Raw genomic sequence first — 18,284 nt, 5'->3', positions numbered from 1 at the left:
TTTAGAGTATGTTGGTAAAGTTTTGCTGGGAAGCCCTTACACATCCTCCGTATAGTGCTGATTTTTTCCCCATGTGATTTCCATATTCGTGGAGTCCTGAAGAAATACATCTGTTGCGATCTATTTTCTTCAGATAAAGAGGTGCACTTCTGGGTGCAATCATGGTTCCACAAGCAGATGCAAAGAATTTTTCATTTACGCATTAACCATCTCGCCGCACAGTGGGATAAATGTGTTAATGATTATGGTGATTAGTTCTAAAATAATAAACAGCTTATTTAACTTTTTTGCATCAGTCTTGTTTTCATTTGACTGCTCCTCATATAAATTCATTATAGCAATCAAGATACCAAATTCGCGTAACCACGAGTAGGTTACCACAGTCTATTCAATAGTATTGCCAGATTTGCATCCAGACAATCAGCATTCAACACTGTGCATTACCTGTAATTTAGGAAATATTAAAGTTGCAGCTGGCTAACTGATTCTAAGTCTCATTTCACTCGAAATTTTTCCAAGTACCAGCAAATGTTACAGTATGTAAAGTGGCCTATGGAGCACAAAAACTACCACTTCACAAGTCCTGAACTATGCTGTTAGCACTCCAGAATACACCTTACCTCCTAGTCTGACCAGCCCAGATAGATTTTTATGAGTATACATTTATAGTTAGGACATAACTTGTGTAGTTTAATTGATATACATGATGTCAGTGTCTCAAAACTGCACCTCAGTAACTTGATTACTCTGACATATACTGTCCAAACAGCTAATTGCCTCTCCCCACTCCAGAGGCCTGGGAAAAGCCATTGACTGTGTGTCATTGGCCACCTACTCGCCAGCAGTCAAGTACCTCTTGAAACTGGCCTATGCACTTGCTCTCACCCTGGACCCTCAGCAAAGTCAAAACTTGCAAATTCCAAAAATAGGCAGTTCAGATTAACAAAGTTTGAATTAATGAGTTTTTTTTGAAAATATATAACTGTTGAGTTCACTTTTTCTCTTGTTATGGATACTGATGAGTGGGGGGGCTCTATTTGCATGGGCTCTAAAAAAAAAAAAAAAGTGATAAAGTGATAAAGTGATGTACCTATTGTCCATTGCTTGCTGTATTTTTTCGCAAACAATACAGCTATGCACATATTGTGCAACAATATTATACCCATTGAATTAATGTCTCATGTAATGCAGTGAACAATAACTTCAGAAATACTTTGATGTACAGATCTTTAGCACACTAAGTTTTAATCAAGAAACATGTTTTAGTGTACAACGATTCTTGTCCTTTACACATTTTATTTCTGTAAGCTGATAAGTTCCAGTCATTCCACCAGGAAGGAGATAAACGGCTCTTGTTGTCTGTAGTTCAACCGTGCCTAGACAGTCAATCCCACGGTTCAATCACACCCGCATTGTTACGCTGTGTCAGGAAGGGCTCTCAACAAGGGAACTGTCTAGGCATCTCTTGAGTGAACCAAAGCAACGTTGTTCAGACATTGGAGGACATACAAAGCGACAGAAACTGTTGATGACATGCCTTGCTCAGGCCGTCCAAGGGCTACTACTGCAGTGGATGACCGCTACCTATGGATTATGGCTCGGAGGAACCCTGACAGCAACGCCACCATGTTGGATATTTCTTTTCATGCCGCCACAGGACATCATGTTATGACTCAAACTGTGAGCAATAGGCTCCATGATATGGAACTTCATTCCCGAAGTCCATGGCGAGGTCCATCTTTGCAACCATGACAATATGCAGCATAGTAAAGATGGGCCCAACAACATGCTGAATGGACCACTCAGGATTGGCATCAAGTTCTGTCGCATATGCCTTCAACCAGACAAATGTCGGAGTCATGTTTGGGGGCAACCCGGTCAGGCTGAATGCCTTAGACACACTGTCCAGCGAGTGCAGCAAGGTGGAAGTTCCCTGCTATTTTTGGGTGGTATTATTTGGGACCGAAGTACGTTGCTGGTGGTCATGGAAGGCGCTGTAACGGCTGTACGATACATAAGTGGAACCACTCTCTCACTGGGTTGCTGCATGTCGTGTGCTCTGTGTGGCCTACTGACCAACCTCCCTCACCCCTGCCCTTGCCTCTTGCACTTTGGGAATGACAGGTGAGCAGCAAGCAACCAGTTGATCAGTTGTTGCAAAATTACAGAACAGCACATTGATGGAGAAAAATTATGTGAAATATATAATGCAAAATACTGTAGAATACAGCATTACATGTGTCAGTGCTTATTCAGTCCAGATGAATAATAAGATATGTAATATATACTGTGGGCACTAAATTTTAGTTTGTAGTATGAATTATCCAAAATTTAGTTTAAGTGGAGGACTTTTCATTGTAATTCAGCAGAGACTGGACAGCTAGTATGGGTTAACAGAGTTTCCGGTTTATCGAATTTCAAAATAATGAGGGTCTACTATGTTTTATTCCGTTTGTTCAAAGGCAAGTCGTGGCTAAGAGGGCAACAATATTTTCTGCTTGAACTATGTACCATGTGTCCCATCCTGTAAATTGAGCATTAAAAGTATTGCCTGTTGTTGAGACATATAGTGTTAAGTGTTTCATTACTTACAATGCTATTTTAATACCAGATTTTGCTTTTGTTTCAGTTGGAAAGATGTTTTACCAAAACTACTGCATTTATTAAAACAAAAAGAAAGGGTTGAATATGAAGGTGTAGAAATGACCGGAGCTGATTATAAAGATAAGATAATAAATTCTCTTTGTATGGCAAAATGGAGACCAGAGGTAATTAATCCTCTGGCAGCAATGTTTCTGTAAGTATTTAAAGAATTATTTCTTTAGACAATCCTTCTGATTTATTTGTTGTGTCTAATTCTTTCCCTTTTATGAATCTTTGAAGGGATGTACCACTATCTCCTGACCAGCATTTGCAAATTGTGTACAAAATTTGCAAATGTATGACTGAAATGCCTCCAAATATGGTCCCTCCAGTTGTAAATCAACTGCTATGGTTGTGTGAAGATCAGCATGGGTTACCATTATTCTTGGAACTACAGAATTACTTTACAACTCATCTCTATAGCATGAAACATTTCAAAGAAAAAAGTGATAAATCGAAAGATATGGAATTGATGTCTGACGACATTGCAAATGGTAAGACTCATTGGGAGTAACTGACTGTTGTTACATAATTTTTTAATATCAACTTGTTGTGTTCTTGTAGTAAAACTAAAGTACCAAGTCTTAAGCTACACTATGTTATAGATAAACAGCTTCAAATAGTTTCCTGACCATTCAATGATTGTATTATATCATTTTACTTCTGCTTGCGTACATTGAATTTCTTCAGAAAATATAAAGACCTTCCCATATAAAGCATATAAAAATAAGGGGTTCCTATCCTAGTTGCAGTGCATAACTTCATTTAAATATTCAGCACTTCTATTTGATTTCCACATAAAGGACGTGATGGAAAGAGAAAAATATGTCTCATCTTTAATATACACTGACGCGTCAAATAAACTGGTAAGGGCTTGCGTATTCAAATACAGAGATACGTAAACAGGCCAAATATAGTGGTGCGGTCAGCAACACCTGTATAAGACAAGTGTCTGGTGCTGTTTTTAGATCGGTCACTGCTGCTACGATGGCAGGTTATCAAGATTTAAGTGAGTTTGAATGTGGTGTTATAGTTAGCGCATGAGCTGTGAGAGACAGCATCTCCGAGGTAGCGATGAAGTGGGATTTTCCAGTACAACCATTTCACGAGTATACTGTGAATTTCAGGGATCTGGTAAAACATCAAGTCTCTGACTTCGCTGTGGCTTGGAAGATCAGAACCGATGACGGTTGATGAGAATTGTTCAACATGACAGAAGTGCAACCCTTCCACAAATTGCTGCAGCTTTCAATGCGGGGCCATCAACAAGTGTCAGTGGTGGAACCATTAATATGGCCTTTCAGAGCTGAAGGCCCATTCGTGTACCCTTGATGACTGCATGACACAAAGCATTATGCCTCTCCTGGACCCGTCAACACCGATATTGGACTGTTTTCTGGAAATATATTGCCTGGTCGGGCGAGACTCATTCCAAATTTATCGAGCGGGTGCACGTATACAGATATGGAGACAACCTCATGAATCCATAAACTTGGCACAGTAGCAGGGACTGTTGAAGCTGGTGAGGGCTCTGAAATGGTGTGGGGCATGTGCAGTTGGAGTGATATGGGACCTCTGATACATCTAGATACCACTCTGACAGGTGACATGTACATAAACATCCTGTCTGATCACCCGCATTCATTCATGTCCATTGTGCATTCCGATGGACTTGGGTAATCCCAGCGGGACAGTGTGAGACCCCACATGTCCTGAATTGCTACAGAGTGACTCCAGGAACACTCTTCTGAGTTAAGCACTTCTGCTGGCATCCAGTTCCTAGACATGAACATTATTAAGCATGTCTGGGATGCCTTGCAATGTGCTGCTCAGAAGAGATCTCCACCCATTCATACTCAAACAGATTTATGGACAGCCCTGCAGGATTCATTATGTCAGTTCCCCCCAGCACTACTTCAGATATTAGTCGAGGCCATGCCATAACATGTTGTGGCACTTCTGCATGCTCGTGTGGGCTCTACACGATATTAGGCAGGTGTACCAGTTTCTTTGGTTCTTGTACTGTATTTCATTGTTTTCTTAATTATCATCTGTTATCACCTGTTATTGTGCACTCTCTTCAGTGTGGCAATTTTCATTGTTTTGAATTGTGCTTTCCGTTTTATTTTCTGTTGAGTGTTGTTCAAACCCAACCCAATCTTTTATGGGACCTAAGAGTAAAACTGTTCTTGTTTATTTATTATCAGGTGCTTTTGTTTCTCTTCATTGTATAATTAATGAGCTCTGCTGGCAATTATATTAAAGATTACTCTTTTCTATTGCCTTTATTCTTAAGTCATTGCTTGCATCACTCACTTGCTTCCTTTTTTTCTGTATCTTTCCATATTTGTCCCAGCTATAATTTTATTCCCAGCCCCTTCTTCCATTATCTCTACATTGGTAATTGCCTGTCTTCCATTTGTAACCTTTGCAACATGACAGATAGAAAAATGTTCAATATTCTTTTGCTGTCTCTCGGATGAGGCCAACCAGTGTGACTATATGGGTAGAAATGTACTTGCTAATTCTTATGGATCCACCAAATAATTGTTCATTCAATGACTTGCAGTCCCCCATGTGCATCAGCATATATAATAAACATTAAAGCAAGAAAAACAGTGTTATAGGGCATCCGTAACACATGGTTGGATTTCTTAACACAGCAAACACTTAAGAAATCCAACCATGCATTACGGATGCCCTATAACACTGTTTTTCTTGCTTTAATGTTTCTTATATATGCTGATGCACATGGGTGACCACACAGAAGGAACTTGCGGTGAAACAGTGTTCACTTCTCAGTGCATTTTAAATTTTAACAAACTTAGTTTAATTCAGAATTGAAGTACCATTTATCATATTTGATAATGGTTCACTGATGCAGTAATGACCATCTGAATGAGGGTTTAAATAAACTGAATTGTATTGCACATTTTTGTAAACTTCTGAAGATTCACGAAAAATAAAGTAAGTTCTGTTAGCAAAATTTAAATTACCGTACTTGCGAACTAATGAAATTCCAAGGGCAGACACTCTCTAAATTCACTGCAGAAATGCTTTGAAAGTTTAGACTAAATCTCCGAACCTGCAACATAAAAAGTCCACATGCTGAAAATATTTTAGAGCAGGGGTCGGCAAGTAATTTTAGATGGGGTCTTGGAAACTTTTGAAAATTTTTTTCGAGAGCCAGAAGAAAAATCTCGTATCTCTTACTTATTTTTTATGAATATAATAGAGGGAAACATTCCACGTGGGAAAGATATATCTAAAAACAAAGATGATGTGGCTTACCAAACAAAAGCACTGGCAGGTCGATAGACACACAAACATACACACAAAATTGAAGCTTTCGCAACCAGCAATTGCTTCGTCAGGAAAGAGGGAAGGAGAGGGAAAGATGAAAGGATGTAGGTTTTAAGGGAGAGGGTATGGAGTCATTCCAATCCCGGGAGCGAAAGACTTACCTTAGGGGGAAAAAAGGATAGGTATACACTCGCGCGCGCGCACACACACACACACACACACACACACACACACACACACACACACACACACACACACACACACACATCCATCCGCACGTACACAGACACAAGCAGACATTTGTAAAGGCAAAGAGTTTGGGGAGAGATGTCAGTCGAGGCGGAAGTACAGAGTAGATTACGGTAAAAAGGAGAAGGTGAATACAAAGTGAAACTACTGGCAAAAACAGAAAGAGAAAATAAGATGACAGAAAAGATTTCGAAATGCAACAGTGACAATAACAAACATAATTGTTGGGTTCAAATTAATGATATGAATACAATAGAGGGAAAAATTCCACGTGGGAAAAATATATCTAAAAACAAAGATGATGTGACTTACCAAACAAAAGCGCTGGCAGGTCGATACACACACAGACAAACACAAACATACACATAAAATTCGGGCTTTCGCAACCACATCCTTTCATATTTCCCTCTCCTTCCCTCTTTCCTGACGAAGCAACCACCGGTTGCGAAAGCTCGAATTTTGTGTGTATGTTTGTGTGTGTATCGACCTGTCAGCGCTTTAGTTTGGTAAGTCACATCACCTTTGTTTTTAGATATATTTTTCTCATGTGGAATGTTTCCCTCTATTGTATTCATATCATTAATTTGAACCCAACAATTATGTTTGTTATTGTCACTGTTGCATTTCGAAATCTTTTCTGTCATCTTATTTTCTCTTTCTGTTTTTGCCAGTAGTTTCACTTTGTATTCACCTTCTCCTTTTTACCGTAATCTACTCTGTACTTCCGCCTCGACTGACAGCTCTCCCCAAACTCTTTGCCTTTACAAATGTCTGCTTGTGTTTGTGTATGTGCGGATGGATATATATGTGTGTGTGTGTGTGTGTGTGTGTGTGTGTGTGTGTGTGTGTGTGCGCGCGCGCGCACGCGCGAGTGTATACCTATCCTTTTTCCCCCTAAGGTAAGTCTTTCCGCTCCCGGGATAGGAATGGCTCCTTACCCTCTCCCTTAAAACCTACATCCTTTCATCTTTCCCTCTCCTTCCCTTTTTCCTGACGAAGCAACCGCCGGTTGTGAAAGCTCGAATTTTGTGCATATGTTTGTATTTGTTTGGGTGTCTATCGACCTGCCAGCGCTTTTGTTTGGTAAGTCACATCATCTTTGTTTTTAGATATATTTACTTATTTTTTATTTTGATTTTCACTCTCAAAGTATAATGAAATACAATAGACAGACATATTTGTATTAGAAAATCCAGGAAAAAACCTGTATTCCTCTTTTTTTTATTTTCACTCAAAAGAAATACAGTAGACAGGCATATTTATATTGAAAAATCCAGAAAAAAGTATATTCAGTACTATATTTATTTTAATTTTCGTTCACAAAATATGAAGTACAATAGATAGGCTTATTTGTATTAAAAAATCAATGAGAGAAATTGCGTTTGCGGTCTTGAGCCAGTTTCTTTAACTTAGGTTCATGTGTAGAGCAGCTTATGTGAATAGTGTCTTCAGGGTGGCCGTTAGTCTGGAGCAATACTTATTCTTCAAAAAATTCATTTTTAAAAATGAAATTTCACAAATATGGTGGAACCAAACATAGTAGCTACATATGTGGATAATTTTTTGCCATTTTCCCGTTTTTCTGGGATATGTTTACTCCGAAATTCTTCAGAGGATGCAGTTTTATACAGTTTTATATGTTGGCAAGGAAATGTCTTCCTGCAAGTGTATTATCTTCATTTGGAATAAGGATTTTGAAAGGCAGAACAATTCACTGCCACATCTGTCAAGGCTGCTGCTGGAGAAACTTCAAAAGGCACTTTAAGAATCGCGAAAGCTTCTCTACATCTGAAAAGTCTTGGAATCTTGCTGAAAATTCCTTCTTAAGATCTGCCATAAAATTTGAGAATACTGAAATATCTGTAAATACATATAACTGCAGCCAGCCACTTTTTGAATAGTTATTTATTATTTCACGAACCAGTTTTCGAACCTTTTCAGGTTCATCTTCAGATGGGTTCCTGGAAGTTACATCGCTATTTTTAGCATAATGCTGGGTGCTGGGTTTCCGACAAGAGGATGGAAGACACTGTAATATATCCCCAATGACTATCGTTTATCTGTTGATATGGATGCAAATTTATTTAAGCAATAGTCATGGTGATATATTAAAGTGTGTGCTAGAAACAGCGATGTTACTCCCAGAAAACCATCTGAAGGTGAACCTGAAAATGTTAAAAAACTAGTTCATGGAATTGTAAATAACTGTTCAAAAAAGTGTCTGGTTGCAGTTTTATGTATTTACATTCAATTAACAGTCACAGGTTCTAAAATATCTGTAATGGATAGGCTTAAGATTAAACTGAAATGTCTGTTTCATAATTTTTTTATATTACAAAATTGCAGGAAAGTGAAAAAATTGTTGACTTGTAATGTCTTTCTCAAAGGTACCCAGCTTGCATTGGAAAAAAGACTCTCTTTGTATCAGATCACACATTAATTTCCCGTTTCCTTGTAACTCGGTACTGAGCACATTTAAATGTTTCAGTATGTCTTTCAGGAAAGCAACAGCAACCATAATGCATTCGTGTACAAGGAACTCCAAATGGTTTCTTGCTTCTAGTGCATTCCAAGTTTTCTAAGTAGGATGCTACTTCTTCTTTTATTTGCTAGAAACATTAAGTTACTTGACCCTTACTTAGCTAACTAACATTTTTGCCTTACAATGACAATATTGTTATTAGCAGTTCTTCCGTAAATTCCTTACTTTCAATATCCAAAATTCATATGAAAATGGATGTTTGTTCTTCTTAAGCAACGGCGCATGATTCAGCTAGTGCAAGGTGTAGTGAGGGACTGCTGCAGAAGTTCGAGCAAACTACTTTCATTGTCAGTAGCCAAAATTTCGGTTTGTCTCGTATTACTTCTTGCCGACAATGGATTACCTTGAATTGCTGCAAAAAGCGCCGCAGCATTTTTTTTTTTACTATCTCGGACTCTGAAAATGGCTTCAGTTGTTTAATAGAGTGAACTATGATCGTTTTTTTTTTTTTTTAGGAAACTAAATATGATACTGCTGATAAATTGTTTCACAGTGTCAGTTTAAATTTTGATAAGAGCAACAGTTCTGTTGCAAATGAGGCAAACTGTAACAGTTCCAGGCCTATCAGGCAGGATAAAACAATATTCTTCCGTCCACACTGTCAAAAACTTCCTTTTTTCATTATGAGTTTTATACTTTTTAGGATCCACATTGATGCAAAAGAAACATTATATGATAAACTGCCTGGTGGCTTCCGTCTCGGTTTGTTTTTTCAATGTTTGTCGGATGATTTTTCTGACATTCCACCAGCTCGAGTGGCTGGTATTGTCAAAACTTCACCCGTCGTTGCTAGTGGAGGACTGGAGGCGAGCTCGTGGCCGCAGACTATATGTACACTATGTGATCAAAAGTATCCGGACACCCTCAAAAACATATGTTTCTCATATTAGGTGCATTGTGCAGCCACCTACTGTCTGGTACTCCATATCAGCGACCTCAGTAGTCACTAGACATTGTGAGAGAGCAGAATGGGGTGCTCTCCGGAACTCACAGACTTCGATCGTGGTCAGGTGATTGGTTGTCACTTATTTCACACGTCTGTATGCAAGATTTCCACACTCCTAAACCTCCCTAGGTCCACTGCTTCCAATGTGATAGTGAAGTGTAAACGTGAAGGGACACGTACAGCACAAAAGTGTACAGGCCGACCTTGTCTGTTGACTGACAGAGACAGATGAAGAGGGTCATAATGTATAATAGGCAGACATCTATCCAGACCATCACTAAGGAATTCCAAACTGCATCAGGATCCACTGCAAATACTATGATAGGCGGGAGGTGAGAAAACTGGGATTTCATGGTCGAGCAGCTGCTCATAGCCATACGTTACGCCAGGAGGTGCCAAACGACGCCATGCTTGGTCTAAGGAGCATAAACATTGGACGATTGAACAGTGGAAAAACGTTGAGTGGAATGATGAAAGAGGGTACACAGTGTGATGATCCAATTTCAAGGTGTTGGTATTGTGAATGCCCGGTGAATGTCATCTACCAGTGTGTGTAGTGCCAACAGCAAAATTTAGAGGTATTGGTGTTATGGTGTGGTCATGTTTTTCATGGTGGGGGCTTGCACCCCTTGGTTTGAGTGGCACTATCACAGCACAGGGTTACATTGATGTTTCAAGCACCCTCTTGCTTCCACTGTTGAAGAACAATTCCGGGATGGTGATTACATCTTTCACCACGATCGAGCACCTGTTGGTAATGCATGGACTGTGGCAGAGTGGTTACACGTCAATAACATCTCTGTAATGGACTGGCCTGCACAGAGTGCTGACCTGAATCCTATAGAACACCTTTGGGATGTTTTTGAATGCTGACTTGGTGCCTGACCGCTCCGACGTACATCGATATCTCTCCTCAGTGCACCATTCCATGAAGAATGGGCTGCCATTTCCCAAAAAACTTTCCAGCACTTAATTGAATGTATGTCTACGAGGGTGGTAGCTGTCATCAACTCTAAGGGTGGGCCAACACCATATTGAGTTCCAGCATTACCGAAGGAGGGTGCCACAAACGTGTAAGTCATTTTCAGCCAGGTGTGTGAATACTTTTGATCACATAGTGTACCTGGCACACCAACATCCAAGTGCTTCTCTGTGGTCATTTCTAGTGCGGTTCTCCTTTTGCTACCTACAGCAGTCATTTGCTGCAGCATGGAATCCAGGATTCGTTTACCTTGAGGTTTTCTTCTTTCTCGTTGAAGCTGTTCTTGTGTTTGTGTATTTGTATAGCTTTTCTGAACAAGTGGATGTGATAGTTCTTCCGTACAGCCAGAACTTCCATGTTGGTGAATTTTCCTATGTGGATTGATCATCCAGTTATTCCAACACAAACGTTACCTCATGTGTATGTTATGTAGTCTATTCCCAACATTGCAAGTGGGTCCCTTTTTCTCCTTTGCCGATCTGAGATACTCTTTGATCCTTTTTGTTTGTTTGTAAGTAGACTTTATGCCGGGTTTGCACAATATACAGCTGATTCTGTTTGTTAGTCTGGGAATGTATGGCAGAAAGGCCATACCCAACATTTTGCCAAGTATTTGACTCTGTTATTCTTCTAATATAACTTATAGAGTACCCACTGCTCCTCAGAAAACTTTCCAGGTGTTGCATTTCATGTCTGCGGTGCTGTGGCTCACATATTCATCTTGCTTGAGCGCTGCACTGAGCAACAGAAGAAGCAGCTTACAAAATGACTAAATTAGATAAACAAGGTGATTCTCAGCATGTCATGCACAGTGGACAACCTCACTGAATAACGACTGACTGAAGAGGAAGAGTTTGTCCTCCAAATCCCCCTGCGGGTTCAGAGCATAGAATAGACCCGAAATATCCCCATCTGTCATAAGACTAAAAGGAGTCTCTCACTTTTCGACCCATCGAGTTCATGTTCCATTTTATGGTTTGACCTGCCACTTTCCAAATGGTACAGCAGTGCGGGCTCTAACAATACCACCTCTTGCAAAGTAGGTTAGAAATCAGATTAATAATGTTGCTCATGCAGCATATGTTTGATTTACCGGCCAACAACAAAGTTATTGACTGTGGATGGTATTGTCAGAACGGAAATAATGAAGTCACTGTAAAATAGTCAGTAATTTTGGCACTTATCTTGAATGGATTCCCACGTAAATTTTGTAGAAGTTGTTATGGCTCATCTTGTTGATTCTAGGGTGATTCCACTTTGACTGCTAGAAGGTCTAGGTCTGTATTTTAGAAATATTTGAAGACCTAACAAATGCGTATTTCAGGAAATTGTTAATGATCAAACAATCCCAGATCAGAACAATGATATGGTAGAAATAATTTTTGACTTGGAATTCACGATCCACATTTTTATTAAACTTCTTGTAAATTCACATATACTTCTTCTTAATTGTCACATCATCAAGAAAACAGTTTTGTATCAATCTTCATATAATTAAAATCCACTTTAACCAAACACAATATTTTACTGTTCTTTTACAAAGCAAAATAACAACTTAACTTCTGCAAAGTGAAACAAAGACTGCTCTTTGCGCATTCGCGCCAAAACTGTTATAAATAAGTCAAAGATTATGACAGTCTCACAGAAATGAATACAGACAAGTGATATTATCACTGTAATATATCGATACATTGGAGTACCTATACATTAATAAAGCCAAATGTGAATATTGTCACAAAAATATGTCAGTTACTTCGCAGAAATGTAGTAAGATATTACTGGTATCGAGAACTGGGGTTGGAGTACAAGTTATCCATAGTGCCCTTAGATTCGATCTCCTGAACCTCTTGTCATGGCTTTGCATCTCCATCTGCAATTCAACTATTTGGGCAAGGACACTTTACGGCGTATGTCATCTTCTTCAGTTGTCTTCTGTCCTCTTTTGTTCCCATGACAGTATTGGATTTCTCTGTGCCCAATATCTGACACGATAGCCAGTCTGTTGTGGTGGGGCCATCGTGTACCCATTTTGTGGTAGCCCCCTGACAACACAGAGATCGCACTGTTTATGCCTGATCTGTAAACTTCCCACATATGCCAAGGAGTAGATGCCTGTCTTCATGGGGCATCAGGACTCCCGACAATGGTCATCATGCAAGGTGGCCTTTCCTGTGGCTGAGTGGCACCCGTTGGGAGAGCCCCTGATCAGAGTGGGTGGCGTCAGGACGAATGACCCGCAGTGAAGCGGACTAAATCATCTCTTGCTGATGACCGTACAGAGCCAGCAGTCTCTAAGAAGGGCAAGATAGAGTACAATGCTAACAGATATGACCCTAAATCGTTTCCCTCCCTTGCTGCACCATGGGAGGAATGTAGGGCTTCTGAAGGAAGAGAGCCATATTCGCCTTGGTATTTAGCAGAATGGACGTGGTCTCCTTTTTTACCTATGAAGCTGTTGAACAGCTTGAGGATAAGTTTGGGGAAGTGACACCACTGTCCAAGATGAGAAGTGGCACAGTCTTGATTCAGACAGCATCCTCAGCCCAATCCTGGGCATTACTCGCTTCTGACCAGCTGGTTGATATTCCTGTTTCTGTAATTCCACATAAAAGCCTCAACATGGTCCAGGGAAATATTTTACATTGTGCTCTTCTTGCAGTCTGACGAAGAGCTCCGTGCCAATCTAGGACGGCGGCATGTTCATTTCATCCGGCACGTTTACAGGGGTCTCAAAGACAACTGGGCTGCTATCAGTGCCTTCAACTTTGCCTTTGAGGGTAATTCATTGCCTGAAAAGGTCAAGGTGATGGCTTACTGCTGTGACGTTAAACCATATGTCCCTCCCCCTATGCGGTGCTTTAAGTGCTGGAAATTCGGGCACATGTCTTCCCGCTGCACTTCCAATGCCACATGTTGAGACTGCGGACATCCACTGCATTGAGATACTCCCTGTATGCCTCCTCCAACTTGTATCAACTGTGGAAAGCAGCACTCCCCCTGCTTGCCAGAGTGCACAGTACATGGAGTAAAAGACCCTGGACCAATTGATTTACCAAGAGGCTAAACATAAATTTGAACGATTACACCCCGTTTGATTGATGTCCACATATGCTGCAGCTACATTACCTTTGCCATCACAAGTACCAGTCATACCACACTCTGTGCCATGAACAGTGGGCGTTCTGGGCCTCCAGAATACATCTGCTCCCTTGGTGGTAGGGGGAAAATCTCCCTCATCCCCCCCCCCCCCTCCACCAAACGCAGGGGACATAGGTCCTTTCCCCACCACAGCCACCTCCGGCTCCTCTCGTGCGGAAGGGCTCCCTTAGGACCTTCTCTTTCAAGGTCTCCACTAATACCACAGCAGACCTCGCCAGTGGCTAAAGGAGCCAAAAGCTGCTGGATGAAGAGCTTCATGGTCTTCATCTGTGCCTGAAGTTACTTTGGGGAAGTCCTCCCAGCTAGCCCCTAAAGAGAAGTGAGAGGGCAAGCAAACAAAGAAGTCTGCTAAGAAAAAGGACCCTCCAGGGCCCCCAACACCAACACTCTCTACCAATTCTGCAGCTGCAATGAGATAGAGATTTCAGCGTCCCCCAAGGACCTGGATCTCATTGATGCCTCCTCCACAATAGGAATGGATACAAATACTCAATCGGTGGCAGCAGGTGACCCCGAGGCATAACCTGCCTCCTTGCATGCTTCACACCTTCCCAGCCTCACAATAACGTCATCCTGCAGTGGAATTTGTGCAGTTTTTTTCCACCACCTGGCTGAGCTACGGCAACTGTTAAGCTTTATATCTTTTTCATCCAGAAACAGAACTTTACCACTCGCTGTAGTGGAGACATATCGATTCTTGGGACAAATTTTCGATGCTTGATTGATGTGGTTTCGTCATCTTAGTCAAATGAAGCGGTAGTGCTGGCAGGACCTCAATGCCTTCCGCTGCCTGAGCAACAGCAGCTGGGGTGCAAGTCGCTCTGTTGTGCTGGAGCTCTACAGAGCCCTTGTTCAATCGCGACTTGACTATGGGAGTCTGGTTTATGGTTTGGTGGCAGCCTCAGCATTGCATTTATTCGACCCAGTGCATCACTGTGGCATTCGACTAGCAGCAGGAACTTTTAGAACAAGTCCGGTGACTAGCATCCTGGTGGAGACCGGAGTCCCTCCATCGAAGGTTAGGCGTGCACAGCTGCTCGCCAGTTATGTTGCACACATTGTAGTTCTCCTGAGCATCCGAATTACACTCTCCTTTTCCCATCCACGGCGGTTCATCTCCCGAATCGGAGGCCCAGGTCAGGACTCACAATTGTAGTTTGTGTCCAATCTCTCCTGTCTGAAGTGGAGTTCTTGCTTTTACCACCTATATTCAAGGTCCATACGTGTACATCTCCATGGTGTACACCTAGACTGAAGCTTCGCCTGGACCTGTCACGTGGTCCTAAGGACTCTGTTAACCCCGTGGCTCTCCACTGTCACTTCCTCTCTATTCTTGACATGTACTGGGACCATGAAGTGGTTTACATTGGCGAATCCATCGCTGATGGTCACGTTGGCTTGGTGTATGTACATGGAGGACATATTGAACAGCACTCCTTGTCAGATGGCTGCAGTGTTTTCATTGCAGAGCTGGCAGCCATTTCTCGTACTCTTGAGCGCATCTGCTCGTGTCATTGCCAGTCATTTCTTATCTGTACTGACTTCTTGAGCAGCCTACAAGCTATCGACAAGTGTTGCCCCCTGCCGTCCTTTGGTAGTGACCATCCAGTAGTCCAACTATGCCCTGGAATGGTCCAGTCATTCTGTGGTGTTTGTTTGAACCCCAAACCACGTCGGAATCGCAGGAAATGAACTTGCTGACAGGCTGGCCAACTAGGATACATGGAAACCACTTCTGGAGATCGGCATCTCTGTAACTGACCTGAGATCATTATTACACTGCAAGGTTTTTCAGCTTTGGTAGACGGAATGGCATAATCTCAGTATGCACAACCAACAGTGTGCCCTTAAGGAGACTACGAATGTGTGGAAGACCTCCGTGCAGGCTTCTCGCAGGGACTCTGTGGTTCCCTGCCTGCTCCGCAGTGACTGCATGTGGCTAACACATGGCCACCTCCTCGGTCGTGAGGACCCACCTTGGTGTCACTGTGGCTCACATATGACTGTCGTCCACATCTTGCTGGACTACCCACATTTGGCCCCCCTGTGGTGGAGTTTTAAACCTTACCAGCAACCTATCTTCGGTGTTGGGCGACAATGCCTCAATAGCAGATTTAGTTTTACATTTCATTTGTGTGGGGGTTTTAATCATACCATCTAATGGCGAGCATTTAGACTTCTCTTCTGCTCTCGCCGTTCTTTAATTACCTTTTCCAAAACATAGTTAAACAGTAATGGAGAGAGTCCATCTTCCTGTCTAACACCAGTCTTTATTTCGAATGATTCAGAAATCTCTCCCATGAATTTAACTTGAGATCTAGTCTCGGTTAATGTTTCATTAATTCATGTTAAGAGTTTAATTATCCATCCCTTGTTCCTTTAAAATTTGGCAAAGAGATTTGCGATCAACTGAGTCGTAAGCCTTTTTAAAATCCAAAAATGTACATACAATATTGTTACTAGAAATCCTTTGGTGTCTGAGGATTAGTTTTAAAGCAAGAATTTGTTCAGGACAGGATCTGTTTGCTCTGAAGCCTGCTTCTTATTCACAAATTTTAGGTTCTAGCTGTTCTTTGGGCTCAATCAAGTAAACACTGTGAGAGAATTTTGTATGTGACTGGGAGGAGGGAGATTCTTTGGTAATTATCAACATTGGTCCTGTCCCCTTTTTTATGCAATGGATGAATTAGGGCAGTTTTCCGCTCCTCGGGTATTTTCTCAGTTTGCCAGTTATGTCCTGTTAGTTGAGTGATATCTCTTACAGTGTTAGGGCCAGCTGATTTTAGTAATTCTGCGATTATATTGTCTTCTCTGGTTGCTTTATTGTTTTTAAGCCTCTTAATTTGTTTAGTTACTTCGATTTAGTCAGGTGCTTTAGAGTTAGAGTTGGTGATATAATTTGCTGTGTTTGGGATTTATTCACTGGTTTTGGACAGCTCAATAGTTTTTCAAAATAATTAGCAAGTACCTTACGGTTTTCCTGGTCATTAAGAGCCAAACTGCCATTTTCATTTTTGAAGCAAAGTCTTTGAAGTTGGTAACTCGTTAGTTTTGTTTTGAATGTTTTATAAAAGTTTCTTGTATTGTTCGTTTGAAAATCTTTTTCGATTTCTAAAAGTTGCACATTTTCATAGTTTCTTTTAGGCTGTCAGATTAATTTAGATGTTTCTTTTCTCACAGGAAAGTGGTATTCTTTTTCTCAGTTATGTTACTATTCCAGTTTTTGAATGCCTCATGGCTAGACTTAACTGCCTTTTCACAATCCGCATTCCACCAAGGGTGTTTTTGTTTCTTTCGAAGCAGAATTAAATTTTGTGCTGTTTTGATGAACTTTTCTTTTAGGCTTTGCCAATTGTTGTATTTTGTGCCAAGTTCACTTGTTAGACTTGGGGTTATTTTAGCAGTGTCAAATTTTGCGATAACGTTTTTTGTTTTGTTGAGTTTCTGAGGCGAAAGTTTTACTTTTATTGGCATTAGATAATGGTCAGAATCAATATTAGACCCTTTCCTGTCTTGTACATTTAAAATTTCTTTGCTGTTAGTGTATGAAATTGCTACATGCTCGTTTTTAAATTCCCCAAAAAATGTATTGGGTGCCCGGTAGGTTTTTTTGTTTAGAAGGGTTCTTTTTTAAATGTGTTGACATGATTTTAAGGTTAAAATTTTTGCATGCTTCAACAAGTCTTTGGTCATTTCGGTTTGTCCATTTATCCGCAGGAAATCCATCCATGGTTTTCTTATATTTTTTCTCTTTACCTAATTGAGCATTAAAATTGCCCATTAAAATCTTAGCATGATTTGACGGAATTTTTGAGATGATGCTTTGTAATGTTTCCCAAGCGTCATCAACTTCATCATGTTTTTTACGGTTATTCTAACTGACTGACATCTGGGCATTACTTAAAGTGTATGCTTTATTTGCATATGTAAGAGAAATTGTCATTAGTCTATTATTAATGGGTTTTACCTCTGTTATTAAGTTTAAAATATTTTTGGAGACTGCAAAAGCAACTCCCAGATGTGACACATTATTAAGTATTCTTTTATCAGCTTTACTGTTAAACAGACAATAATTGCCGAAATACATGATGTTATTGTCCGTCATTCGTATTCCTTGAAGTGGCAAAATTTGAATCTTCTGTTCTTTTAATGTTGTTATTTGTTTTGGTTTAAAAGTTGGCCAGAGGACTCAGACTTCCTCTGCTGAATCTCCTGGCTGCCCCAGAATCCGAAAGACCAGTTATGCTGGTGATACCGGCAGTGGATTGACCACCTGAGGTAATATTGTGATTATCAAAATGCTCCATGGTTATTGTACCTGGAATCAGGTGGGATTGAGTAGACTCATTGAGTGAACTCAAAATGTTAAGACTGGAAGGGTTAGTTCCAGAATATGAATTTCAGCTGCACCACTGGTGAACAGACACTGACCACTTTGCTGCTTGCTAAAAGACAGTCAC

General features: G+C 40.7%; 1 protein-coding gene across 1 annotated transcript in view; it reads left to right on the top strand.

Moving 5' to 3' along the window:
* Nucleotides 1-18,284, top strand: part of LOC126313022 (Fanconi anemia group I protein-like) — a 219,071-nt gene that overhangs the window by 62,101 nt on the left and 138,686 nt on the right. The window contains exons 4-5 of the mRNA XM_049992250.1: nt 2,630-2,797; nt 2,884-3,137. Coding sequence (XP_049848207.1) covers nt 2,630-2,797; nt 2,884-3,137 — 422 coding nt within the window. The remainder of the gene's footprint in view (nt 1-2,629; nt 2,798-2,883; nt 3,138-18,284) is intronic.

This window comes from Schistocerca gregaria, unplaced genomic scaffold, assembly GCF_023897955.1.
Source record: "Schistocerca gregaria isolate iqSchGreg1 unplaced genomic scaffold, iqSchGreg1.2 ptg000461l, whole genome shotgun sequence".
Lineage (NCBI taxonomy): Eukaryota > Metazoa > Arthropoda > Insecta > Orthoptera > Acrididae > Schistocerca > Schistocerca gregaria.
The sequence above is the reverse complement of the archived record's forward strand: the minus strand, read 5'-3'. Positions and strand labels throughout refer to the sequence as shown.